Genomic DNA, 22,538 nt, shown 5'->3' on the forward strand with positions numbered 1-22,538 from the left:
CCCTGATTTCGGGTTAGTGTTCGGATTATGTTGGCTGTTTGTGATATGCCATACCACATAACTAGCTGAACTACTCATCCTGGCATTGGGCCCAAAGACATGCGTCCAGCCAGGCCTTCTTCCACCTCTTTTGTTTTATTAGCTTGGCAAGGTCGTTGGGTAGTTTCAGGGTTTTGGGAATGCTGGTGATGCTTATTCTGTCTTTGACATGGCCCTTTCTCAGCACCTGATAGTCAACATCCATTAGTTGGTGCAGCCTTTCCAAAAACAAGCCTGATAGTTGCTGGAGGCCTAGGGAGTTTAGGCACTTGATGGACTGAGTGTCACATTCCACCAGAGATAGCTCCAGGGCGTTGGTGCACCTACTCAGGTCAACTCTGTTACAGAACCACTCAAAAAAGGACACGCTTGTTTTTCTGACTGTTAGCGCCTGTGTGATGGTGAGAGGAATGCGGGGGCTACCTTTTGGGTTAATACTCTTTAGTTTCCCGATTTTCTCTATAACAAGTGTTTCTATTTTCACCGTACTGAGGCAGCGAAGAAGTTGGCAAAGCTTGACATGCGTTGTACCGGGATTTTTAATCTCAAGTTGTGTTTTTGATTCCATTACTGTTAGCCATCTAAACACGATCCCTGGCTCTAGCTTTTCCGGGATGTCTTTTAGTGTTAACTGATCCAAATACAGCACCATGGGGTTAGGTTGCAGCTTCACAAGTTGCACGCCACCCAGACTTTCAAGCGTTTTTATCTGGCTGCCACACCTTGTGAAAAGTGCAATGGTCGAGTGGGTGTATTTGGTGAGTGGTAGTAGAACTTCTGGGTCACAAAGTTCCATGTTTTGGGTTTGCTCGGGTTTATTTCTCTGGTAGTAGACAACACACTGGAGCAGCCCCCCCAGAAGAAGAATGGACAGTCCGGCACAAATTGTTGATGGTTCTATCTTGTGTCTTATCATGGGGTTGAAAAGTTTCTTCTGAATTACAGATATGCCTCGAATCAAGATGATCAATGATTCGGGTTAGTTCGGGATTTTATTTTCTTTGCTGTAACCTCTAGAGCGGCTAGTGTTCGGTATAACCAACACTCAAGCCTATTCGTAGGTAGCCTAATAGCTACCTTCCACCCCGGCCTACTGCACTACCTGGCCGTGTCTAATAGGGTTGCACCTAATATGGGCGTGTCTACCACATACCCACAGCCTCTCCAGCCTGGAAAGTGCTGGTAGCTCTATTGGGGTCCGTGCCAAGAGTGCTTCTAGATCAAGATCGGGGCTCGCTCCATAAGACCCCCGAACATCAAGGGTTTCAACCTCCTTTGCGTTGCTGACTGCCCACTGTATTGCAGAATCAAAGAAAGCTTTGGCTAGCATCTTCTCGCTGCTCCCGTCCCGTATTTCTAGGGTTTTAACACTTCCCCCGGACCCTACCACATCCCCAATAGACAACTCGTCTAAACATCCCACATTTAGAGATAGCAGCTCTTTCACCACAATAGCCCTTCCAGACAAGCCATAAACTCTATTCCATGTGCACATGTGAATGAACACTTTCTTCCACGCCCCCTCTGTAATTGATTGTGCTACACCTGACGGAACTTCCAATCCGAGCGGGAGGTTTTGGATGGCTAAGGTATTCCTTTGTTCACACCCGCCTGGCATATGGTAGTCAAGGCGCTGGAGGTGTGGCAGTTTGCTAAGACAAAGTCCCGAAAGGTTTTTGATGCCCAGCCCGTCCAGGCACGCGATGGAGTCTATGCTGCATTCACACAGCTCTAGGCTGATGCCCCCAGCGTGGGAACTCAGATCTACGCTCTCACAGAACCACACAAGAAAGGAGGGGGATATCCAGCTAATGGTTAACTCTTTCGTGATGCACAGATGGATGCTAGGTTGTCTGGCTGGGGCCCAAGTCTCTCCTTCTGCCTCAAACCCGGCCACGCGAAGAGTTTCTATCCATATATCCTCAAGAGCGGAGAAGAGCTGCAAGACCATGGTTTTTTTCCCCAAACCTGACTCGTGCATGCGAGCACCCGATACATCTAGCACCCGGAGCTTAATGCCTGGTGCTATCCTCTCCGGAATCTCTTCCAATGTTATATTTCTCAAACCTATGTAGATTGTGTTCGGTTGGCACTTGGCGATTTGAATGGGCAGGCTTTCATCTTCAGTTAGTAGCCTGTTTCTTCTGTCGGCCTTTTCAATGAATGCAATGGTTTTGTTTGTATACTCCGTATGTGGTAGGGCCTCAAATTCTTCCATATCACCATCTGAATCCAAATAAGTATCCCCCCTAGCAGATAAAACACTGCTTTGAATGTCGTGTAAGCCGCTTCTAGCTAGCCCAAATGCCAAATATGCCAAACCCGAACCGACAACCATAACACTGCCCGCAGTGATCACCACTCCTATATTTACCATGGCCAGTGTAAAATATATTTTATATATAACCGCCCAAGAGCCACCACACAACAGACCAGTAAGTGCGACCAACCAGTAAGAAAAGAGGGGGTGCCAAGGAGTAGCTTCTCCGGTTTCTGGCACCATTAGCTACCCGAGGCATATGTCTGCCTGTGGTATGGCCCGAACACACCCAACCGCCAATACATCCAACCCTTACAAAATAAAAAACAAATACCACTTTGCACAGAACTAGCTAGCCCGAATACCAACAACACCACCAACTCGAACACATTTGCAAAAACTGCCCATAAACCAAACCATGCTTGCCATAGCCCGAACCCATGTTGTCCACAAACATAGATAGACATAGGCTTTGGAAGAGCTTCACATTGGGGGCAGTTCGTGCGGAGCCTACCTACATCCATGCCCATCAGAGGCTTTGGGAGGGCTTGGTGGCTGTGGTGTGTTCGAGCTAACCTTGACACGAACCACATAGGCAATACCCCTTCGCCTAGAAATAGAACCACCAAGAGCAAACACATGCCATATCCTCCAGGTCAACACACCAACAACACTAACCCGAAAAGAGCACCACAGACAATTTCTCTTTTAGAAGCTGGTCTGTGGCGCGGTGACTCAAATATATGACCACAGCCACCCAGTGGTTATAATTTAAATAATATTTGTATCATCTAGAATGCAGGCGGAAATAGTAGAGACACTAGAGGCCCTAACGAAAGAAAAGCTTCCAAAACAGTCTGCTCTGAAGGAGGAGGCGAAAACAGCTCTTTTGACAGTGAAAGAGTACCAGGGGAGCGATAAAGACTTCCCCGCCTTTGCAAAAGAGAACAAGGCAATTATCCAGCCCTTAGTCACGGCCATCCAGGAGCTGCAGCTCAAACACAAACCTTTTCTACTGTGCTTCGCAGCACTACACCGAATCATTACCAGAGGAGCTGTCCACGCCGAGTTTGTTAAGCCAATTCTGGTGGAGTTTGAGAAAAGCATAGAAACATATCCAGAGGTAAGGATTCGGGTGCTGCAAATGCTGCTCCCGTTTGTACAGGACCCCCTGCTTGTGCGCGGAGAAGATCTGCTCTATCTCTTCAAAATTGGGATACTTCTGGTTGAAACATCAAGGAACCAGTCAGTGAACACGTCAAGAGTCATTATATGCCACGTGGTGGCGCACGCGTTTGAGCGGCCATCCACGCTGAAGGACGAAAGCAGACAGGTCGCCATTCAGGACTGCAAAAACATTTTATCGATTGCAGTGGACAGTGCCCAGCGAAACAACGTTTTCGGGTTAGACCTTCTGACGGCATGTATTGTGGATGGAGAGCAGGGTTTTCGGGAGAAAGAGATCTTGATGATGCTTGGGGACATCATTGAGTTTCTGCTAAGCAAGTTGGAGTGCACACAGCTACCAATTATCTCGCGAGTGCTCAACATGCTCCACTGCATAGCCGAAAACATCCAGAGAGATTCAGCACAGCTTATCTGGATTCTTGTTTCTGTCAGCAAGGCAGGCATGTCTGAACAAAGCCGGGTGCTGAGAGAAGAGTTCTTTTACCAGGTCTCCTACAAAACCATTTGGGCTGCCGCCCAGAAGGACCGAAGCATCTGCCAGATTCTGTTCGCTGTGCCAGCCAAAGCCACGGTGGGGCAGCTACCGCCCATTAAGTCTCTATACACCCAGCAGATAAACCGAACGGCAATACCCACGGAAACGGGGTATCAGGTGGCTTTGCGGTTCCTAAAGCTGTTTAGTCTTCCGGGGGAGATGGAGAAAGAGGTTTACAGACAGGGCTGCGACCAGGAGCTACTTTCGGTGTACATAAAACACCTCTCCCGGGCCGTGCGGGAAATAGAAGACCTCAGCACCCTGGAGCACGCGTGCCATGCAGCACAGATGCTCACGGAAGCACTTGGGTCAGCAGAGAGGGTTGTAAGCCAGCTGGGGCTAAATGAGTGTCTAAATCAGATTCTTAGCTTGGAGTACTGGCTCGCCGAGAAGAACTTTGGTCTGTTTTATGGGCTGGCGAGTGAAGCGACACTGAGGCACATGGAGAAGGTGACTATTTGGCGCGAGTTCTTCGACCTGGCAGCCAAGATGCAAATGCAAGACCCGGAGCAAGAGACGTGGGGCCAACTAACCCACAATTTGAAAGAGTTCCCAAAAACGGACTTGAAGAATGCCCTGAGAGAGGCGTGTTGCAGCAGCACAGTCAGGAGCACATTCTATGCCTCGCTGTTTCTTGGGCTTGTCTATCGGGTAAGTGAGCTGCCAGAAGAGTTTGAGCAAATAATCAAAAAGGTCTTTCCCATTGGCGAAACCAAGGACCACCCAGAAGAAACAGCAGAAAGAATCACGTCCTTTTTTGAGGTGTACTTTGTCTGCCGCCTCCCAGAGGCCACCCACCAGATCGTCCTTGGGCAGACCAAAGAACTAGCCAATAGTTTGTCTGCACAGTCGCCCGACGCCTTGGTGATGAAAGAGATTCTTTCTTCTCTCTCGCTCGGGGTGCGGTCGGCAGGGGAGAGTCTGCAAGGATCCTGGACGGAGATATACCACATTCTGGCCATGGCCATTAAGCAGCCGTGTCTGGCCAGTACAGTGTTTGATATCATACAAATTATCACCGATCGGCTCCTTCCGTTTCTCCCAAAGGAGTGTTTGCTTGAAACGGCGCGGATTCTTTCTGTGTGCTGCACCGGGATAAAAGACAGCAACGTGTCGCTGTTTGCACTTGGGTGCGTGAAAGAGCTGACAGAGTACATCCTTGGGTCAGAACATTCCACAAAGAGCTGTTTGGAGGTCTGGCACGTGTCGCTTTGTCTTCTCTGCACGATGGCATACGATGTGCGCGATGACATCCGCGACTCCGCCATTGCCCAGGTGTTTGAGTCGATCTACCTCTGCCGGGACAAAAAGCTTCTCGAGTGGCAGCCCCTCACAGAGATCTTTCTGAGGCGGCTCCTGGGTGCAGCCGTGTATGCCAAAGACAAAGAGATCTACTCTGGAGAACATGACGAGGGGTTTGCAGAGTCCCCGGAAAGCGATGAGCAGCGCTCGCCCGAAGGTGTCTGTCCATGTGGCAACATTGGGGCGTGTGTGCTAGAGGGCTATGAAACAGCAGCGCCCGAAAACAGCAAGCGCTCAGCTGACAGTGCCAAAAACCTTATTCTGGCCGTTTCAGCGCTGATGCTTGAACACTTTGATGAGATCAAAAAGGTTTCAGGGTTTAGCTCACTCTGGGCGCTTTATGGAAGAATCCTTGTCCGGTTTTCCAAGGACCCAGAGATGGCGTCGTGTGTGGTTAGTTCGCTCAAGCACTGTCTTGTCAGTATATCCATACACAAGTACTGGAAGCGTTTTTTTGTGACGGTTTCAGAGATATGCACGGCCGCCAAGCAAAAGCAGACACTTTCCGAGACACTAATTCAGATGCTTAAGCTCTCGCACGAAAAACTAGGCAGCACACCTACCCAGGGGGAAACAGACGTGTTCTTTGCAGCAACTACCTCGATATTGAGGCACAACCAGATAGGGCGGCACCAAGGACTCACCCCGCTTGAATTTGAGGCTGTTTGCTCGCTCGAGGAAGAGGGCCGCGCCTGCAGTTCGCGCATGCGTGTATCTACGCTCTTGGCATGGCTCAGGCTCACACAGGACGCCTCTAGCCAGTTTTCTTCGAACTTTGTTGTCTACTGCATGTCCTCCCTCTCCCACGAGCTGCAGCAAGCAGTGTTTGCCACCGAACTGCACCGAGAAGCAGTGTCCATCCTCTTATCGTACCACGCAATGAAGAAAACCCTTCCATCGTGCTGGGCGCGTGCCAGGAAAACACTCCAGCAGCTTTTTGTGCTTGAGGCGGGAAGAGACGTCCAGACACAGGTCATTTGGGCCTCCAGAGAGATTCTTGGCCTAGCGCCTAGCGATAGAATAGACGCGACAACCAGCGTCCAGAACAAAAACAAGAACATTCTTCGGGCCATCTCAGAAAACTGCAACTATGTGCAGGTTATCAAAGAGGAAGAGAAGGAAATGTGCGAGTACCTCTACTTTCTGGAAACACTCTCCGAAACCGCCAAAATGGCCACTCTTTTTGAAATATACCATCTGGTGGTTGAGATATGGAGCACCTCGCTTCTGAACAGTCTTTCCACCCTCTACCTGGCAGCTACCCGGGTTATATGTAGCCTTATCGGACAAAGGAAAGAGCTTGCGCCGCTGGCCATGGACTGGTCCCGCAACCTCTTGCACGAATACAATGCAGAGATACGTTTGCACAAGATAGAGTACTCCCGTTTCCAAAGAGAGGCGGTGTCCTATCTACTAGATAGAATTCTTGAGGACCAAATATCAACTGTTGACCCTGCACAGCTACACCACGGGCTTACCCTATGTGTCAACGCTGAAGACAGAGCCATATCCAGGCGAGCGGTGAAAATCCTCCAAAAGGCACTGCTTCAGAAGTCCTCCCAATAAAGATTTATTCTGCAGGGTTTTCGGGTTTTCGTAGCCGAGTTAAAGGTCTTGCTTGAGCTCGTTGGTGCTGGTGGCACAGTTGCCCACCCACTGGCCACACTGTGTCATTATATCTTGTTTTGCAAGCATGGAAAGTGCCTGGTACTTGGACACAATCTCACCTTTCAGGGAGACAAAGTCACTGTACCCGCCAACGAATCTTCCTTTTACAAAGAGGATTGGGACGGTCATAAATTTGTAAGTGTTGGCTACCATCTCGCGCACCCCCGGAAGAAGGGGGCTCTGTTCTGAGATAATCGTGGCCTGCTCTAAAAGACCTATTTCTTTGAGGGCGGTCTGAATCTTGGTGCACCAGGGACAGGTCGTTTTAATTGCCAGGAAGATGTTTGAAGCACCTATCATATCCACTAACTTATTCTGCACTTCGCGAGAAACTAGCATACAAAAATATTCGCACGCATTTTAGCCCTTTTAAAACCCGAATACCGGGGTGGGCCAATGGTTGGTGCGAGTCCATCCGCTAAGAAACAACCTTTGCAAAACTGAACACCAACTGACTCAATCTTTTATTGATGGAGAAACGTGTGTGGTGTGGCCACTACCTTAGGCTTGGCTTTGGTGGGAGCTTGTACGAGACGTTTTGACAACTTCTGCGTATGAAATTCTCGCTCCTAGCTGGGGTGCTGGCGCTGGCGCTGGCGGCAGTTGTTCAGCAGGTTTCAGGGTTGTTGGCACAGGTGGTGCTATTGGCAGGTCGGCAACGCTTCGGCGCAACACAGACAGGTGGGTGGGTGGTGCGCGTAGAGATAGCGCCTGTTGCTGGGGCCGGCTGGATTTGGGCTTGGCGCTCGGGGCGCGGTTTCTGGCTTTGGGTGGGTTAGGCACGGGCTCAGGCCTGGATTTGCCAGATGGCGATGAAGATGACGATGACGATTTGCTTTGTTTAGAGCCTATGCTACTGAATACCTTGACCAGTTTGGCAACCCTGGAGTCTTCGTTCTGTTTTCTGGGCGAGGTGTGGGAGGATGACTCACCAGACTCCTCTGTGTGGTCAGATGCATGTTTGGGGTTAGTTCTGGGTGTGTTTGGTTGCAAATAAGGCCCAGAGTCTTGGGTGGACATTGAAGAAATAGACTCTAACTCAGACTCAGACTCGTGCTCGTCAGTAAAGTTTGGGGGTAAGGTAGGGCTGGCCAGATCTGACTCTTCCACTGCCAGAGGGGCTCGTGGGGGGTATGGCAACATGGCAGAAGGCTGTTCATCTTTTGGAGAAAGCGCACCCTCCATATCGGCTATCAGATCTGTCGTTGTGTTCGGGCTAGGTCGGGCTAGGTCGGGCCTTTTGGGAGGTTGTTCGTTTTTGTCTAGCGGGTCTTGCTGTAGTAAAGGGCTGCTGGGCAGGATTGGGGTGACGGTTCCATAAGAGGCTTCGTCCAAAAGCGGCTCTGATAGAACTACCATGGCTGTAGAGATGTGCTCTGCGGCGCTAGAAACGGGGCAGGGAGCATCCACATCCATATTTTCAGGTTTTTGACTAAAGGAAAAGCTAGATGTGCATGCTGGCCCAGGATCCTCGCTGGGGGTGTCAGGAGTCCCATCATCCAAGATGGATACATCATCAAGCTCGGATGCCAAGACATTAACTGGGAGAGCCTCTCCTAAAGAGGCCAAGGGTTCCCGGCCCATATTTTTAGCTAGATCGCCATCTTCCTCATCAGATGTTTCAAGGGATAACCTAGGAAATGGGGTATTGGTTTTGTGTGGCGGAGTGGCAGATCTGGAGGGTGACATACTATGAAGTGGTGTGTTCGGGGTGGTTTGAGATATGCCGACGGGTGGGGTGATGGCTTTGGGTGGTGGAGTGATGGCTTTGGGTGGTGGGGTGATAGACAAAGTTGGCTCGAGGTATGGGAAGTCAATGTAGTGCCATGAAAGCCTAGACACAGGCTCAGGTTGCTTGGCTGTTTCAGGGGCCTTCTTGTCTCTAAGGAGGCGGTAAATGTTTGACCATCCCAGCATCACGGGCGAAGAGTTGGTGTAGAAAGCGTTCCCGTCCAAAGAAACCTTTTTTAGGGTAGGGCTCTCCTTCATTATCTTGACGTGGCTGTTAAAAAGATAGTAGAGCGCGTTGTTTTTAAGCTCAAGCTCAACAAGGCTGGTGTCCGGTGCTGAAATAACTGTAGAGACCATAACTGGAAGATTTTCCAGTTTCGGGCAGTTGGTGATTGAAATTTTCACGATCTGTGCTGGATTGAGAAAAGAGAATCCAGGCACCCAGTCAGTGCACGCATCAAAGTGGACGCTCAGCAGTCTTTTCGCCTCCAAAGCCCCATTGATAAGACCCTGGGCCACAGGAGAAAACATGCTGGTATTTCTGACATAGATGCTCAGTGGAATGGGCCCACGTGCCACCCAGAAGTCCACCAAGGTGGTGCAGTTTGTCTTGTACCTCTGCGTGTCTTTTACCGCCACAGTCTCCAACTTCGTGCACGTTCTGAGGTCCACGGGCTCTGTCCAATCAAGGTCGCTATCAACGTCAAAGGTGAAGTGCAGGTCTTTGATGGTGCTGTTGCTGGATGATTTAAAGAGGGCCGTAACCTCTTTCAGGGAGCGAACAAGAAGCGAGAGCACAGAGACTTGGCAGGCGCTCTCTGTCGAATGTACCAAAAGAGTCTGGCGGATCATTTCAGTCGGGCTATCAGGCGCAATTGAAAGGCCCAGCTCCTCAACAACGCCTGCCAGCATGGTAAGGGTTTCTTTTGCTGCATTTGCAAGGCCGCCATCAAAAGAGAAAACTTTCAGGTTCCTGGGACTCTTGAGTCCGTGGAGAGAGTTTGGCAAAAGCTCTACAGGTTTTGGGCCTAGCGAGTAAATGTGGAGCTCTGAAACAGCCCCAAACCCGATGGAAACGCCCAAATAGTAACTGTCAATCACGTCAATAACAAGCACCCTTAGGTGAGGCATGTCTTGGGCGATGTGGTACTGGACAGCGTGGCTGAGACTTTTCAGGGCAATGCCACGAATGGATAGCTCTTCAATAACCAGCACATCGGTTGCCTTGAACATTTCGAGCATAACCTTGAACAGTTTTTGCCCAATCTCCACCCCCGTGGATTTCAGACTCAGTTTTTTCAGGGTGCCAATGGGAACAGCGAAAGGTGCAGCATTGAAGATGGGAGGGTCCATGGACCCGCAGTCAAGAAAAGCAATGCTTATGCAAACAAGTTTTTTCATCGACCCAAAAATAGCCAACAGCACGGCATCGCTGTAAACAAGAGGAGTCAGCTTAAAGCTTTCAAGACTCACCAAATGCTTGAACACTCCTGGGGCCAAAGTGTTGAAATCCCACCAGGATCCAGCTATTTCAAGTATTTTTAGCTTTGGTAAGTTAAAGGTAGATGAAAGGATCCTAGACCCGAGCTCATCGTACCTATATATTCTCAAAGGATCATTTGTTATTTCAAGCGTTGTTATGTACAGCTCCTTCAGGTTCGGGTGTACAAGATTTTTGTTTCTGCAAAAAACAACAATGTTGTTCTTCAAGCTTAGCACCTCCAAGTGGGGATAATACTCTGCCAAGTCGTGAGGAATCTTCTCAATGTCGTTGTCGTCAAGGTAAAGGTATTTCAGCCGGCTCATTTTTTTGTAACTTGGTAAAGGAAATACAGTCATCTTTTGATTCCTTAGCCAAGCACACTCGCTTAGTAGAAGAGAATTCAAGACTTCGCTAGTGAGCCAGCCATGGTTAAGGAAGCTAGTGTTGGCCAGGGAGTATCCACTGCGCTCAAGTCTACTCGGCACAACCTCTGTGCAGCGCACTAGCATTTGGACTATGCTCAAGATCACTATTCTACCTAGCATGCAATAAAAATTTTCATTTTTTGGTGCCTAAAAAGATTTTTACCCCTACAGCCCGCACCACGCCACCACGCCACCACCCACCCGAACACCATTTATTCAGCTACTACTCCACCAGGCGGTAGTCTATGCTTATACCAGCGGTTTCCGACTGTCTGGTGATTCTGAACACCTGCCCCCGCTTGCCGCCGTAGTACCTGTTAACTACATCACTGGTAAGTATTTTTCTCAGCTTATTTTCGCCAACTTTTCTCTCTTTGAGAAGGTGCTGCTTCTCCTCCTCGGTGAGAAGCGTATGCCGGGGCACGTCCTTGTGCTTGGTAATGTTAAAAAGTAACTCCCTAATGTAGAAAAGCTCTAAGTCATAATCTTTCCGGGCCTCGTCCAGCGCCTTCAAACTGTGCGCTTTGAGCGTGTCCTTGCACACAATAATCCCGTTGTAGATGTTCTGCTTCCCAAGCGTGGAAATGTACAGCTTGATGTCCTTGGCCTTGAAATAGGCACTGTCGGGGAAAAAGACAAAAAGCTGTCTTTTCGTTTCTGACGAGTGCTGGAATAGCATCGACAGAGCATGCTTGCTCCCAGTGGTGACAAGCGAGGGATAGGCCTTTTTAAACTCTTCAATGGACATTTCAGCGTCCGTTTCAGAGACCGTGTACCCCCTGTCCTTCATCATCTGGTAGATGGTTTTCTGGCATAGCCACAGCTTCCTCAGTTCTTCCTGGTCGCACATCTCTTTTTCCAAATGGTGTTTTTTTTAGTTTGAGAAACTTCCAGAAAAGTAGAAAGTATTTAAAAAGAAATTTTTTGCATCCCATGGCACAAAAAGAATACGCAATCGGAATAGATTTGGGAACAACCAACTCTTGCATGGCAATCATGCAGAACGGCAAACCCGAAATCATCGTTAACAAGATGGGAGGCAGAACTACCCCCTCCATCATCGGATTCACTCAAAACGAGATTCTCTTCGGAGAGGCAGCAGCCAACAACACTAGAAACGACCCCAAGAACACTATCTACGACGCAAAGAGACTTATTGGCCTGAGCTACACCGACCCAGTTGTTCAGTCAGACATCAAGCACTGGCCCTTCAAGATCGTTGACGGAGCTAGCGGCAAGCCCATGATTGAGGTCGTGGACAAAGGCGAGAAGAAGACTTACGCCCCAGAAAAGATCAGCGCTCTTCTCCTCAAGTACCTCAAAGAGTGTGCCGAAGAGTACCTTGGAGGCGCAGTCACCAAGGCAGTTATCACCGTTCCTGCATACTTCCAGAACAAACAGAGAGAGCTAACCAAGGAAGCCGGGCGCATTGCCGGCCTTGATGTCCTCAGAATCATTAACGAGCCCACAGCCGCCGCCGTTGCTTACGGAATGGACCAGGCCAACAACGGCGCCGAACAGAAGATTCTTGTCTTTGACTTTGGAGGTGGCACCTTCGATGTCTCCATCCTCGTTGTTGAGGGCGGACTCTTTGAAGTGAAGGCAACTGGAGGAAACACCCACTTGGGAGGATCAGACCTTGACCACAAGATTGCTGAGCACTACGCCAGACAGTTCGCTAAGGAAAAGGGCATTGACTACGCCGAGCTAAGCGGAAGACCCCTCAGCAGGCTGAGAGCCCAGGTTGAAAACGCCAAGCGCGCACTCTCATCAGCCACCTCCACCCAGCTAATCATCGACTCTTTCTACAAGGGAGAGGACCTAGCCTACACCATTTCCAGGGCTATGTTCGAGATGATTTGCAAGGAGTTCTTTGACAAACTGATGCCCTGCGTTGAGAAGACTCTCGCAGACTCAGGCTTCACCAAGAGCGACATCAACGAGGTCATCCTTGTTGGAGGATCAACCAGAATCCCAAAGGTCCAGAAGATGCTTTCAGACTACTTTGGAGGCAAGGCGCTTAACAAGAGCGTCCACCCTGACGAGGCAGTTGCCCAGGGAGCAGCCATCCAGGCATCCATCCTTAACGGGGACGCAGACGAGAACAGCAAGGGACTCCTTCTCCTCGACGTCATTCCCCTGTCCATTGGTATTGAGACCGCTGGGGGCGTCTTTGCCCCCATCGTGCCAAAGAACACCACCATCCCAGCCACTAAGGAACAGACTTTCAGCACCTACTCAGACAACCAGACCTCGGTCTCCATTGTCATCTACGAGGGAGAGAGAACCATGGTCAAGGACAACCACAAGCTTGGAGAGTTCCATCTTTCAGGCATTCCCCCTGCACCAAGAGGTAAGCCAGAAATCGTTGTGAAGTGCAGCATTGACTCCAACGGCATTCTTTCCGTTTCAGCCAGTGAAAACTCATCGGGTGGAAAGACTGAGATTGTCATTACCAAGGATAAGACCATCAACGACCAGGAAGAGATTAAGAGAATGCAGGAAGACGGTATTAGAAACAAGGAGCAGGACGAGAAGAACAAAGCCGTCATTCTAGCTTACACCGAGCTTGATGTTTACATCTACCAGGTCAGAGATATGATCAAGAGCCTTGATAGCGAATCCCAGGCTGCCGTTACCCCTAAGCTGGACGAGGTGAAGAGCTGGATGGACTCTGAGTCCGAAGTGCTCAGCCGAACCATTGAGCAGTACACTGCCAAGAAGGCCGAGCTTGAAGGCTTCTGCGCCCCATACCTCCAGAAGACGGCAGGTAGCAACAGCAGCGCCCAGAGCAGCAGCGCCCCTACCGTTGAGGAGGTTAACTAATGCGCAATAAATTATTAGTTTAAGGTTTGGTTCGGGTTTATTCGGGAAAGGTTCGGGTTCAGGTTTGGGAAAGGTTTTTGGAAAATTAGAAATTGGTTTTTAATTTCATGCACGCAATGCACGTAGCAAAGGGAGGAGCCTTGGTTGGCGCCTGGATGTCTCGATCGGTGATGGTCCTTGGGGTGGCCGTGGGTCTGTGGATGCGCTTGCGCCCAATGGCATGGGCCGGGGAAACCATTAATGAATACGACCCCTGGTTTAATTTCAGGTGCTCTGAGTACCTCTGGAATCACGGGGTAAGAGCCTTTCTGAGGTGGCGGGATGAAGATACTTGGGTTCCTGTGGGCCGGGCTGTGGGGGAGACGACCTATCCATGCTTCATGATTGGTGCGAACCTGGTGCACCTGGTTTTGGAGGCTGTGTTGCCCTACTCCATGACGCACTACCAGGTTTGTTGTCTGATGCCTGTGTTTTGCTTTGTGATTAGCTGCTATCTCCTCTGGAGGATATCAGGGGCGCTCTTTGACGGCACGCCCTGGGCCCGGGAGAAGAAGCTGGTGGGCCTGGCTATGTTTTCTCTTTCCGGGGGGATCCTTGAAAAAACCGTTACAGGCGCCTTTGACTATGAGGGTCTTAGTCTGGTGTGGGTGCTTGGGGTGGTGCTTGTTTATGGGGTGGTGGACAGGCCGTGGGTGGAGCTGGGGGTGCTGCAGTCTTTGTTTATGTCGACCTGGGGGGGAAGTGTGTTCACCGACCTGATTGTTGCAGCGAGCGAGGTAACTAGGGCAAGGAGCGCCTCTGTTTTCGGGGGTACGTTGCTTTTAGGCGGGATTTCTCTTATCGCGGGGGTTGCTGGGCTGGTGTTTACCTTCACCAGTGCCCTTAACACTGGGATGGGTGTGAGACTCCTTGGGGTTTGCGGGGTGCTTGGAGTGGGTGTTTTGCGGTACTTTCGGGGGTATTGGCGGAAAGTGGCTCTTTGGGGCGGCGTTGCAGCTAGTGTGGCTGTTGGGGCGGGTGCCTGGGCGTGCCAGTCGCTGGGCTTTGAGCGGGTGCAGGGCCTGGCCCGGGAGTCTCTGGGCCGGAACAAGCTTTACAACATGTTTTTCAGCCAAAGAAACCATCCACTGGTTATGTCGATCTCAGAGCATCGGCCGCCCTCGGTGGGAACGATGGTTTATCTGGGCGGAGTGTTTTTTTTCGGGGTGCCACTGGCTGCGCCGTGGTTTTTGATGAAGCAGTCCTGCCAAAAGACGTGGAAACTTCGGGTGGCTGTGTTCTGGGGGTGTGTGCTGTCGTGTGCAATGTTTTTGAAGATGGAGCGGTTTGCCTTTTTGGTCTCCCCGTTTCTGTCGCTTGTGTTTGCCGAGCTGGTTACCGATCTGGCCTTTGGGAAGCTTTTCCATGACTGGCGGTGGCCGAAGTGGGGGCGCGTGTGCTCGGGCCTAACAAGAATGGGCGCGGTGGCTGTTTTTGGCGCGCACGTCTTCTATGCGCTGCACAGTGGCCTGGGGCTCTCTTCTGACGTGGTCATCGTCTTGAAGGGAGAGGCCCGCGGAAAAACCGTTATTATTGATGATTTCAGAGAGGCAGCTATGTTTTTGAAAAACAATACGAAAGCAGATAGCGTGGTAATCAGCTGGTGGGACTATGGGTACCAGATCACTGGGATGGCCAAGCGAGCTACTGTGGTGGACAACAACACAAACAACTTTTCGCGCATTGGCGAGGTCGCTGGACTGTTTGCTGGGCCAGAGAGAGACCTTTCGGAAAAGACGCCTCTGATCCAGAGTATACGCAGCAAGAGGGTGCATGCAGACATATTTATTTATGCTGTGTGCGGACACAAGGCAAAATACACCCAGGCAGATATTTGCAAGCTTTCGTGGATGCTGAAAATATCGGAGAATCCCCTTTTAGACCCGCACAAGTACTACTTCTGGACAGAGGATGGAGGCTCTGCTGAAATGAGCTCTTTGAACTACCTTAACCATAAGAACCAAACCTTATTTGGAAAGCCGGTTTTTATCTCGCCGCACCTCAAAGAGTCTCTGCTCTACAAGCTGTCTTTCTTTGGATACGACAGCTCTATCCGCCTAACCAACCTCTCCCTGTTCTTTGAAACATTGAATGGGGTTGTTCGGGTTTACCGGCTAAGAACAGAGAGGGGCGAACACTCCGAACCCGAAATTAAATAATATCTTGTTTTTGAGGAAAGAACTTGTCTGACCACTAACGCCCTGCCATGGCTAGGTTTGTGGTGTTTGGGTGGTTCGAAAGAGTATTAATAGCTAACTAAGGTCTTGCTGGGAATCCCGGCCTATACTTCGGATAGGCTCTGATGGATCCCTTCCCGCTGTGTTATTAAGCGGGACAGCCTACCTGCGCTGGCTGCATGCGTTTCAATTGGAACAGGCATCCTTTGGTGATAGATGGGTTGGTGCCTGGCTCAAACACCAACCCTTAAAGTGCCAACAATAACAATCTGACTTCACAATAAAGAACTTACCCTCAATGTGCCTGTGGGGGCTACCCCACCCTATCCCCAATTGCTGATGGGAGTAATCACGTTCGAACTAACCCAATCCCTAATGGAGTTAAATATGCCCTCGGCTTTATCTATCAGGCGAGTGTATAGTACCCCGAATATGATCTTAGCAAGTTTTGCTGGACTTTTAACCAGCGCACAGAGCCCGATATACAGGTACCAGATGTCTTTCACTATTCGCGTGTCACTAAGCGCTTCGCTAACAGTGTAATAGGTGTAAAGGAAAGATATTGTGCCCACAACTATAAAAATATAGCCAGTGATTACTAAAAGCTGTGTCTGCTTATGCGCCACTGCAAAAGTGGCTTCAAACACCACACTACCTGAAATCTCTGCCACCAACAGCGCCCGCTCTGCCAAAAGAAATATGCACCTGGCTATCCCCAAGGAGATCAGCCCCGAATAACACTTGTCCATGTACATATTCCAGTAGGGAGCCTTAATAGTGCTTTCCGAGACCATAAACTGATATGACATGTTCCCTGGATAAAAAACGATGGCAAATCCCAGAGCCATCACAGCAGTAGCACCTACCCCAACCCCATAGCTAATTAGGCCGTTCTTGGTCATACCAAGTTTAATCAGCCAAAAAACCTTTCCGCCCAATCCAGCTAAACCTACCAACGAACTCATCAATATTCGGGGGAGGACTGCAATGGCTATCGCCAGAGATGAATAAAGACATGACATCATGACATAATCTTCCCCAGACATTCTTACCCCAGCATCCATTGCCCCCTCAATGATGAAAACTAAAACAAACGGGATGATTACTCCAGCGTCCATTATGAGTGGGCCAAGTATTGAGAGTCTATGTGTGGAAATGCGTTTGCTATATGCCCGATACATCAAAAGAAAGTGGAATATGCCTACGACGTAGAGAAGCTCCATATGCCCAACGTAGATCAAATTCCGAATCACCTCAGGAATAAACAGCAACGCATCCCTAACGAGTGGTACAAACCCGTCCCTTTCCAGCTCTCCATAGAACTTTTTAGCCTTCTCACTAACCCCATCATTTACTATGGGCGCAAGAACACCTTTATAGTCCTTCCAAATGACGTGCGCTGGCTCTGATCCTGCAAAATTTCCTGTTTGCAACCTACCTGCTGCGTCAGATATTCTGCTATTCTGGCTCATGTAAAGAAAGAGAAAAGGAAAAATTGTTTCTATACCCTGCTGTATTTCCTAATAGGAAAAGGGGTAGTGAAAATTTTAAGAGGCTTTATAGTATAAAGAAGCAGATAGTAACCGGGGCAAAAGAATACTGGCGCCAGCTGTCTTGGGTTGGGTTGGTACATACGTAATGTTGGGCTGGAGTAAAAGGATATGGACCAATAGGGACTAGCACATAGCAGATAGAGGATGGAGCGTCTAAGAGGTGTTAGATGGGGAGCATCGAGACCTTCTCGTTAAGATCATAGTTTTGTGGTGGCTATAAATACGCTTGACCTAACAATAAACAACCTAGTGGTAAATACGGCAAAAGCTTCAGCTGTGCCGCACTCACATCAGCTGAAACTATCATCCAAAGTAACAACCCGAGCTTCTACTCCTCCAACCTAAGAAACACGACTACTGCATGTTCTTGTTCTTAGGCAATACTCTAAACACCCAACTACTAATACTAACCCGAAAAATAAAAAGTGTATCTGTTTATGTGTCTGAAAGGGTTTGGGCTGGAAAAAACGTTTTAGATTTAATACCGAGATGTTTATTTGGTAGAGGTTTTAGAGACCGTTCGAGCTAGGGTTAGAGTGTTCATCAACCGCTTGGCGAAGCAGCAGTGTTTAATGACATCTGGGTGAACCCGATCTCCCTGAGTGCATTGGTGTGATGTATATTAAGATCTTGTGTGTTTGCTTCCAGCTTCTTAATCAGAGAACCCCAACTGTTCTGAAATATATGTTTGGCGTTGGTTAGAGCAGGGTTGTTCTTTGCGTTTAACTTGGCTTGTGGAATAACAAAGCGTTGAGAGTCTTTCCACATATGCCAATCAGACACAACAGTCCTAACATTGTTGATTCGCCTGGAAATCTCCTCGCCGCAGTTCTTGTAGTATGCATGTTCTGTCTGAGCAACCAAAGCTATTTCTTTAGGTGTAAGACTGAAGTTTTTCAATGCATCAAACAACAATGAATAATAATTCTGGGGATCCACCGGCGTTTCTTTTAGATATTGTTCAAGGGTAGCGCCTTCTTTGTAGGAGGAGAAGGCGTCATATACAAGTCGAATGAATGTTTGTATGTGTTCGGCTAAATCCTCTGATGGGTCTACAACAGGTTTACTATCTGGATGTACAAAACAGCTCTTCATGAATGGCCTGGAATGGGTGCTGAGTCTGGTTGTTGTTAGGCGCACTAAAATCTGTTTTCGGATGCCCGGAGCTGGCGAAACCGATGGTTGTAGAGATCTTTCTTTAATCAGTGTAATGATCTTCTTTTGGTAGTCGTCAAGCATAGCCCATCTCAAACATCTTGCATTGAATGGGGTCTTGGAATCATTAACGGCTGTTTCAGTGTCTTTAGGGTAGTCATCAGAGTAGTCATCATCGTCCATGGTTTTATTAGATGTGTAGTAGGTGGTTGCATATGGCATTGGATCGGTGTCGTTGGTGAGAAGTGCAGTGTTGTTGGTATTTGACAATATAAGACCCGTGCCAACAGACAATATGATCACACCACCCAGAATACCTAGCCCCAGCAGAATCATGCCCCTCCACTCCCTCATTTTCCTTAGGATCCGGACACTCCTACTTTCCGTGCCAGGTTCAACCACTGGCGGCGTTTGTATGGAAGAAAGCTCCACTTCTTCTAGGGTACTGAGGCTTGTCAGGTGGTTTTCAGTGGATACACCTACCATACTTTTTAGATTTGATTCAAAAGCCTCCTTCTTATATAGGACCCACAGGCCTCTGATCTTTGTACCGATGAAAGGAGGCCCAAATCAGACCCCGAACACAAGCTGTACCTTTCTGTTTCCCAGCACAGCAACGTTGATGAGATGTGACAGGCTGATCACTGTCAAAGAATGACATAAACAGCCGAGACCTTGAAAAAACAGACCACAACACCCGCTAGCCCAAGCACAAACTCTACCCCCACCCCGGCTTAGTACCACCAAGACCCAGTTACACCTAAAAACACAGGCATAGTGAGACGTGCTGTTTTTGCACTTAGTGTTGGAAATATATTTTGAATTAAGCTGTAGCTTGTAAAATAAAAGATCAGATGTAGGTGGCAGACATATTTATGCTGTATTTTTTCTGCAAACGTAGATATGCTTGCAACAACCCGAATATACCTTCTTTTCATACACTGCTTCTTACGTATAGTTTCTGCTACCGCCCACAACCAGCCAAACACCCTTAGAACAGAGCCTCCTGCGGCCCATAGCCAAAGCCCTGATTCTTCTTTTCAGCGCCCATGCATTTGTGCGCGTGTGCCCCAAGCCAATATACCATGCACCAAGCACTGCAAGGACCCGCACTGTAACACAACATGTGGGCCAATGTGCTGCAAGCCACTGTCCAACCCGAGCACAGCCATCTACTCTGACGCAGAGCTTTTACTAAACGTGTTTAACAATCCAGTGCCGAACTTCCAACCGCTGCCCACACCCCTCTCTACCACAGACGCACCAGCTATCGCCAACCTTCCACATACTTCTTTACTTGGGGGCCAACTTCTTTCTTATTTAACCCGGCGCTATAGTATGAGCCCATCACCTGAAAAAACTCTGGCCAATAGCAGCTTTCATAAGTTTGACATTCACAAAGCCAAACCTGAAAGCAGACGAATGACCAAAGGCACCCGAATGGACCCGCGTGTAATACGACGGATAGACTACCACTCCCCCACACCCACGCCAAGTCAGGAACTAGGTATGCCGGTACTCACAGTCGTTGCCCCACCCACACCCACACCCACACCCACGCCAAGTCAGGAGCTAGATATGCCGGTACTCACAGCCGTTGCCCCACCCACCCCGAGATGCGTGGATGTGGAGAGCATCAAGCCTAATCTTTTTCGTTTGCTTAGCCGACCCGAAGCACCAGGCATTCGCATTGGTCGGCGCTCAAATCGGTCCAAACATCTTTCCAAATAGAGGACTTAAAAAACAGAGTTAAGGCCAGAACCTTATGCCACCCCAGGCCACAGCCATATATATCTACGTTTTCATTGGGCACCCAATTAAGCATCTATTTATATTTTAATTTATTTTTGCTCTAAATGAAGAAGGTCTTAGTAACACTTTTAGCCCTTTCCCTGGTCCTCGCCATACCCACAACGATGGAGACGGCCACAAATTACCTTTCCTCGCTGCGCGACCGAATAAAAGATAGTTTTAGTAAGATAAGCGAGAAGCAAGAACTAGGCAAGAGGTATTCGAACATAAAAAGAGATTTAGGGAACTTCATTACCAAAGCAGCCACCAAGACACACAAAAACATCCAGCACCTCAAGAACGAAGTGATCCAGCCAAAGCTGGCCTCTCTAAAAAAGAAGATTGAGAGCGAGCACCAAAAGTACAAAGATAAGAAACAAGGCCAGGCCAACGCCACCAAGGAGCAGGCAGGCCAGCCCATCACCGAGCAGGCGAGCCAGCCCGAGCAAGAAGAAAATACAGATGGCGATGAAAACAGAGAACTCAACGTTGAGGAGCTCAAAGAAATGCTTAGGAAATATTTAGAACAGAACAACACAGACGAGGAGGATGGAATAACCGGGGTTTCCGAAGAGGCCGGAAGGGGTGACCTATAGGGGAATAAATTTTATGATTTATGGCAGAAATATTTTTTTAGCATGTCCTATAACTTTTGCGACGAGTACGGAAGACCGTATGTGCTGATCAAAGAACAGGAGAGCAGAAAGCGGATAGAAGAAAAAAACATCTTGGCAGAAAACGTCAAGGCATTCTGCTCGATCGTGGACAGCATCAGCACCTCAGTAGGTCCGTTTGGGGCAGATAAGGCCATAGTCAGTGCCGACGGCGAGGTTATCATCACTAACGATGGAGCGACCATGCTGAAGGAGATGGATCTGGAAAGCACAGCGATGGGCCGTCTTATTACACAGCTCAGCACGGCCCAGGACAGTGAGATAGGCGATGGGACCACCAGCGTTGTTATTATTGCGGCAGCCCTTCTCAGGGAGGCAGAGCTTTTGAACACTCGGGGGATGCACCCGCTAAAAATCATCCGAGGGTATGAAGAGGCCTTGGAGATAGCGCTAAAAACGGTTGACAGGAAGTCCAAGGCCTTGACGTCAGCCGAAATGAGACAGGCAATGGCAGACGTTGGGAGAAGCACTCTCAGCAGCAAAGTGATCAGTCGAAGCATTGAGAAGTACATTGACATAGCGATTGAAGCCGTTGAGTCGGTGGAAGATGCCCGGGGAGAGATAAACCTGGAGATGATCAAGGTTGAAGGAGAAACAAAAACCGGAGAAAGCGAGATCATTCGCGGTGTCTACCTTCCCAAAGAGTTCAGCCACTTTCAGATGCGCAAAAGCATTGACAATGCGCAAATAGCACTTCTAGCCTGTCCTTTTGAGCCCCCCAAGATCAAGGTGAAGCACGATCTGAACGTCCACGGGGTTGAGGAGTTTGAAAAGCTGAGCCAGTACGAGAAAGCGCTCTTCACCGAGATGGTTGAAACAATCAAGCGGTCGGGAGCCACGGTGGTTCTCTGCCAGTGGGGCTTTGACGACGAGGCAAACTCTCTCCTTTTGCAGGCAGGCATCTCTGCCGTTAGGTGGGTCGGGGCGCAGGAGCTTGAAATGGTTGCTGTCCACTGCGGCGCCCAGATTATTTCTCGATTTGAAGACCTTACCGCAGAATCTCTTGGTACGGGCAGCGTTAAAGAGAAGCATGGGACCATCAGAGTTGAAAATCCCCAAAAAGGAAAAGCCGTTACCATTCTTGTGCGGGGAGGAACACAGGCAATCATTGAAGAGACAAAAAGAAGCATCCAGGACGTGCTGTGCACGGTGAGAAACATCAAAAAAGACCGAAAGCTGGTTCAGGGGGCGGGAGCTATTGACCTGGAGTGTGCCAACGCTATCTTTGAGGCGCTGCCAGGGTCGCTGGGAAGCGCATACGGCCGAGCTCTGCAGGAGCTCCCAATGGCCCTCGCCAGGAACATGGGGGAGGACCCAATCGCGCGGATAGCCCAGGTCCAGAGTGAAGAGGTCTGGGAGGGAGCTTTCTCCAAGAAGCACCAGTACATTCTGGCCACCCAAACGGCTAAATCAATCATTCGCATAGATGACGTTATCGGGACACAATAAAGGTACAGTTTGTTTATCCCTACGCCATGGGTTTACCTCATATCAGTAGGTGGCATCAACAAATAAACACCTGAAACTACTTAAGGGACGAAGTAGCACATCTACAATGGGCATTGGGTCAGAGATTCGTTCGCGGTTTTCCAGATCCTTTTTTCCCTACAAGCACCCCACCCCCCGGGCGCCTGCTCGCCTTAAAGGGGCATATGCCTGTGTAATGACAGCTATATATGTGCATTTCTTTTT

General features: G+C 49.2%; 13 protein-coding genes across 13 annotated transcripts; 6 read left to right on the forward strand and 7 right to left on the reverse strand.

Annotated features, from left to right (window-relative positions):
• Nucleotides 1-70: 70 nt before the first annotated feature.
• NEDG_01467 (uncharacterized protein) lies at nt 71-955 on the reverse strand (the record flags this gene model as incomplete). Its single annotated transcript, XM_067688885.1, has 1 exon — nt 71-955. The coding sequence occupies one exon, from the start codon at nt 953-955 to the stop codon at nt 71-73; it is 885 nt and encodes a 294-aa protein (XP_067544472.1).
• Nucleotides 956-1,129: 174 nt separating this feature from the next.
• On the reverse strand, nt 1,130-2,416 carry NEDG_01468 (uncharacterized protein; the record flags this gene model as incomplete). The annotated part of the gene is made up of 1 exon (XM_067688886.1): nt 1,130-2,416. One exon carries the CDS (start codon nt 2,414-2,416, stop codon nt 1,130-1,132), a length of 1,287 nt encoding a protein of 428 aa, XP_067544473.1.
• Nucleotides 2,417-3,095: 679 nt separating this feature from the next.
• NEDG_01469 (uncharacterized protein) lies at nt 3,096-6,890 on the forward strand (the record flags this gene model as incomplete). Its single annotated transcript, XM_067688887.1, has 1 exon — nt 3,096-6,890. The coding sequence occupies one exon, from the start codon at nt 3,096-3,098 to the stop codon at nt 6,888-6,890; it is 3,795 nt and encodes a 1,264-aa protein (XP_067544474.1).
• A 39-nt stretch (nt 6,891-6,929) lies between these two features.
• On the reverse strand, nt 6,930-7,331 carry NEDG_01470 (glutaredoxin 3; the record flags this gene model as incomplete). Its single annotated transcript, XM_067688888.1, has 1 exon — nt 6,930-7,331. The coding sequence occupies one exon, from the start codon at nt 7,329-7,331 to the stop codon at nt 6,930-6,932; it is 402 nt and encodes a 133-aa protein (XP_067544475.1).
• A 162-nt stretch (nt 7,332-7,493) lies between these two features.
• Nucleotides 7,494-10,751, reverse strand: NEDG_01471 (uncharacterized protein; the record flags this gene model as incomplete). Its single annotated transcript, XM_067688889.1, has 1 exon — nt 7,494-10,751. One exon carries the CDS (start codon nt 10,749-10,751, stop codon nt 7,494-7,496), a length of 3,258 nt encoding a protein of 1,085 aa, XP_067544476.1.
• A 103-nt stretch (nt 10,752-10,854) lies between these two features.
• On the reverse strand, nt 10,855-11,481 carry NEDG_01472 (DNA-directed RNA polymerases I, II, and III subunit RPABC1; the record flags this gene model as incomplete). Its single annotated transcript, XM_067688890.1, has 1 exon — nt 10,855-11,481. The coding sequence occupies one exon, from the start codon at nt 11,479-11,481 to the stop codon at nt 10,855-10,857; it is 627 nt and encodes a 208-aa protein (XP_067544477.1).
• Nucleotides 11,482-11,564: 83 nt separating this feature from the next.
• NEDG_01473 (heat shock 7kDa protein 1/8) lies at nt 11,565-13,457 on the forward strand (the record flags this gene model as incomplete). Its single annotated transcript, XM_067688891.1, has 1 exon — nt 11,565-13,457. The coding sequence occupies one exon, from the start codon at nt 11,565-11,567 to the stop codon at nt 13,455-13,457; it is 1,893 nt and encodes a 630-aa protein (XP_067544478.1).
• A 107-nt stretch (nt 13,458-13,564) lies between these two features.
• Nucleotides 13,565-15,655, forward strand: NEDG_01474 (dolichyl-diphosphooligosaccharide--protein glycosyltransferase; the record flags this gene model as incomplete). The annotated part of the gene is made up of 1 exon (XM_067688892.1): nt 13,565-15,655. The coding sequence occupies one exon, from the start codon at nt 13,565-13,567 to the stop codon at nt 15,653-15,655; it is 2,091 nt and encodes a 696-aa protein (XP_067544479.1).
• Nucleotides 15,656-15,996: 341 nt separating this feature from the next.
• NEDG_01475 (uncharacterized protein) lies at nt 15,997-17,145 on the reverse strand (the record flags this gene model as incomplete). The annotated part of the gene is made up of 1 exon (XM_067688893.1): nt 15,997-17,145. One exon carries the CDS (start codon nt 17,143-17,145, stop codon nt 15,997-15,999), a length of 1,149 nt encoding a protein of 382 aa, XP_067544480.1.
• Nucleotides 17,146-17,769: 624 nt separating this feature from the next.
• On the reverse strand, nt 17,770-18,867 carry NEDG_01476 (uncharacterized protein; the record flags this gene model as incomplete). The annotated part of the gene is made up of 1 exon (XM_067688894.1): nt 17,770-18,867. The coding sequence occupies one exon, from the start codon at nt 18,865-18,867 to the stop codon at nt 17,770-17,772; it is 1,098 nt and encodes a 365-aa protein (XP_067544481.1).
• A 417-nt stretch (nt 18,868-19,284) lies between these two features.
• Nucleotides 19,285-20,112, forward strand: NEDG_01477 (uncharacterized protein; the record flags this gene model as incomplete). Its single annotated transcript, XM_067688895.1, has 1 exon — nt 19,285-20,112. One exon carries the CDS (start codon nt 19,285-19,287, stop codon nt 20,110-20,112), a length of 828 nt encoding a protein of 275 aa, XP_067544482.1.
• A 125-nt stretch (nt 20,113-20,237) lies between these two features.
• NEDG_01478 (uncharacterized protein) lies at nt 20,238-20,768 on the forward strand (the record flags this gene model as incomplete). Its single annotated transcript, XM_067688896.1, has 1 exon — nt 20,238-20,768. One exon carries the CDS (start codon nt 20,238-20,240, stop codon nt 20,766-20,768), a length of 531 nt encoding a protein of 176 aa, XP_067544483.1.
• A 42-nt stretch (nt 20,769-20,810) lies between these two features.
• On the forward strand, nt 20,811-22,295 carry NEDG_01479 (T-complex protein 1 subunit epsilon; the record flags this gene model as incomplete). The annotated part of the gene is made up of 1 exon (XM_067688897.1): nt 20,811-22,295. One exon carries the CDS (start codon nt 20,811-20,813, stop codon nt 22,293-22,295), a length of 1,485 nt encoding a protein of 494 aa, XP_067544484.1.
• Nucleotides 22,296-22,538: the final 243 nt, after the last annotated feature.

The sequence above is a fragment of the Nematocida displodere genome (assembly GCF_001642395.1).
Source record: "Nematocida displodere strain JUm2807 chromosome Unknown 5, whole genome shotgun sequence".
NCBI classification, from domain to species: domain Eukaryota; kingdom Fungi; phylum Microsporidia; genus Nematocida; species Nematocida displodere.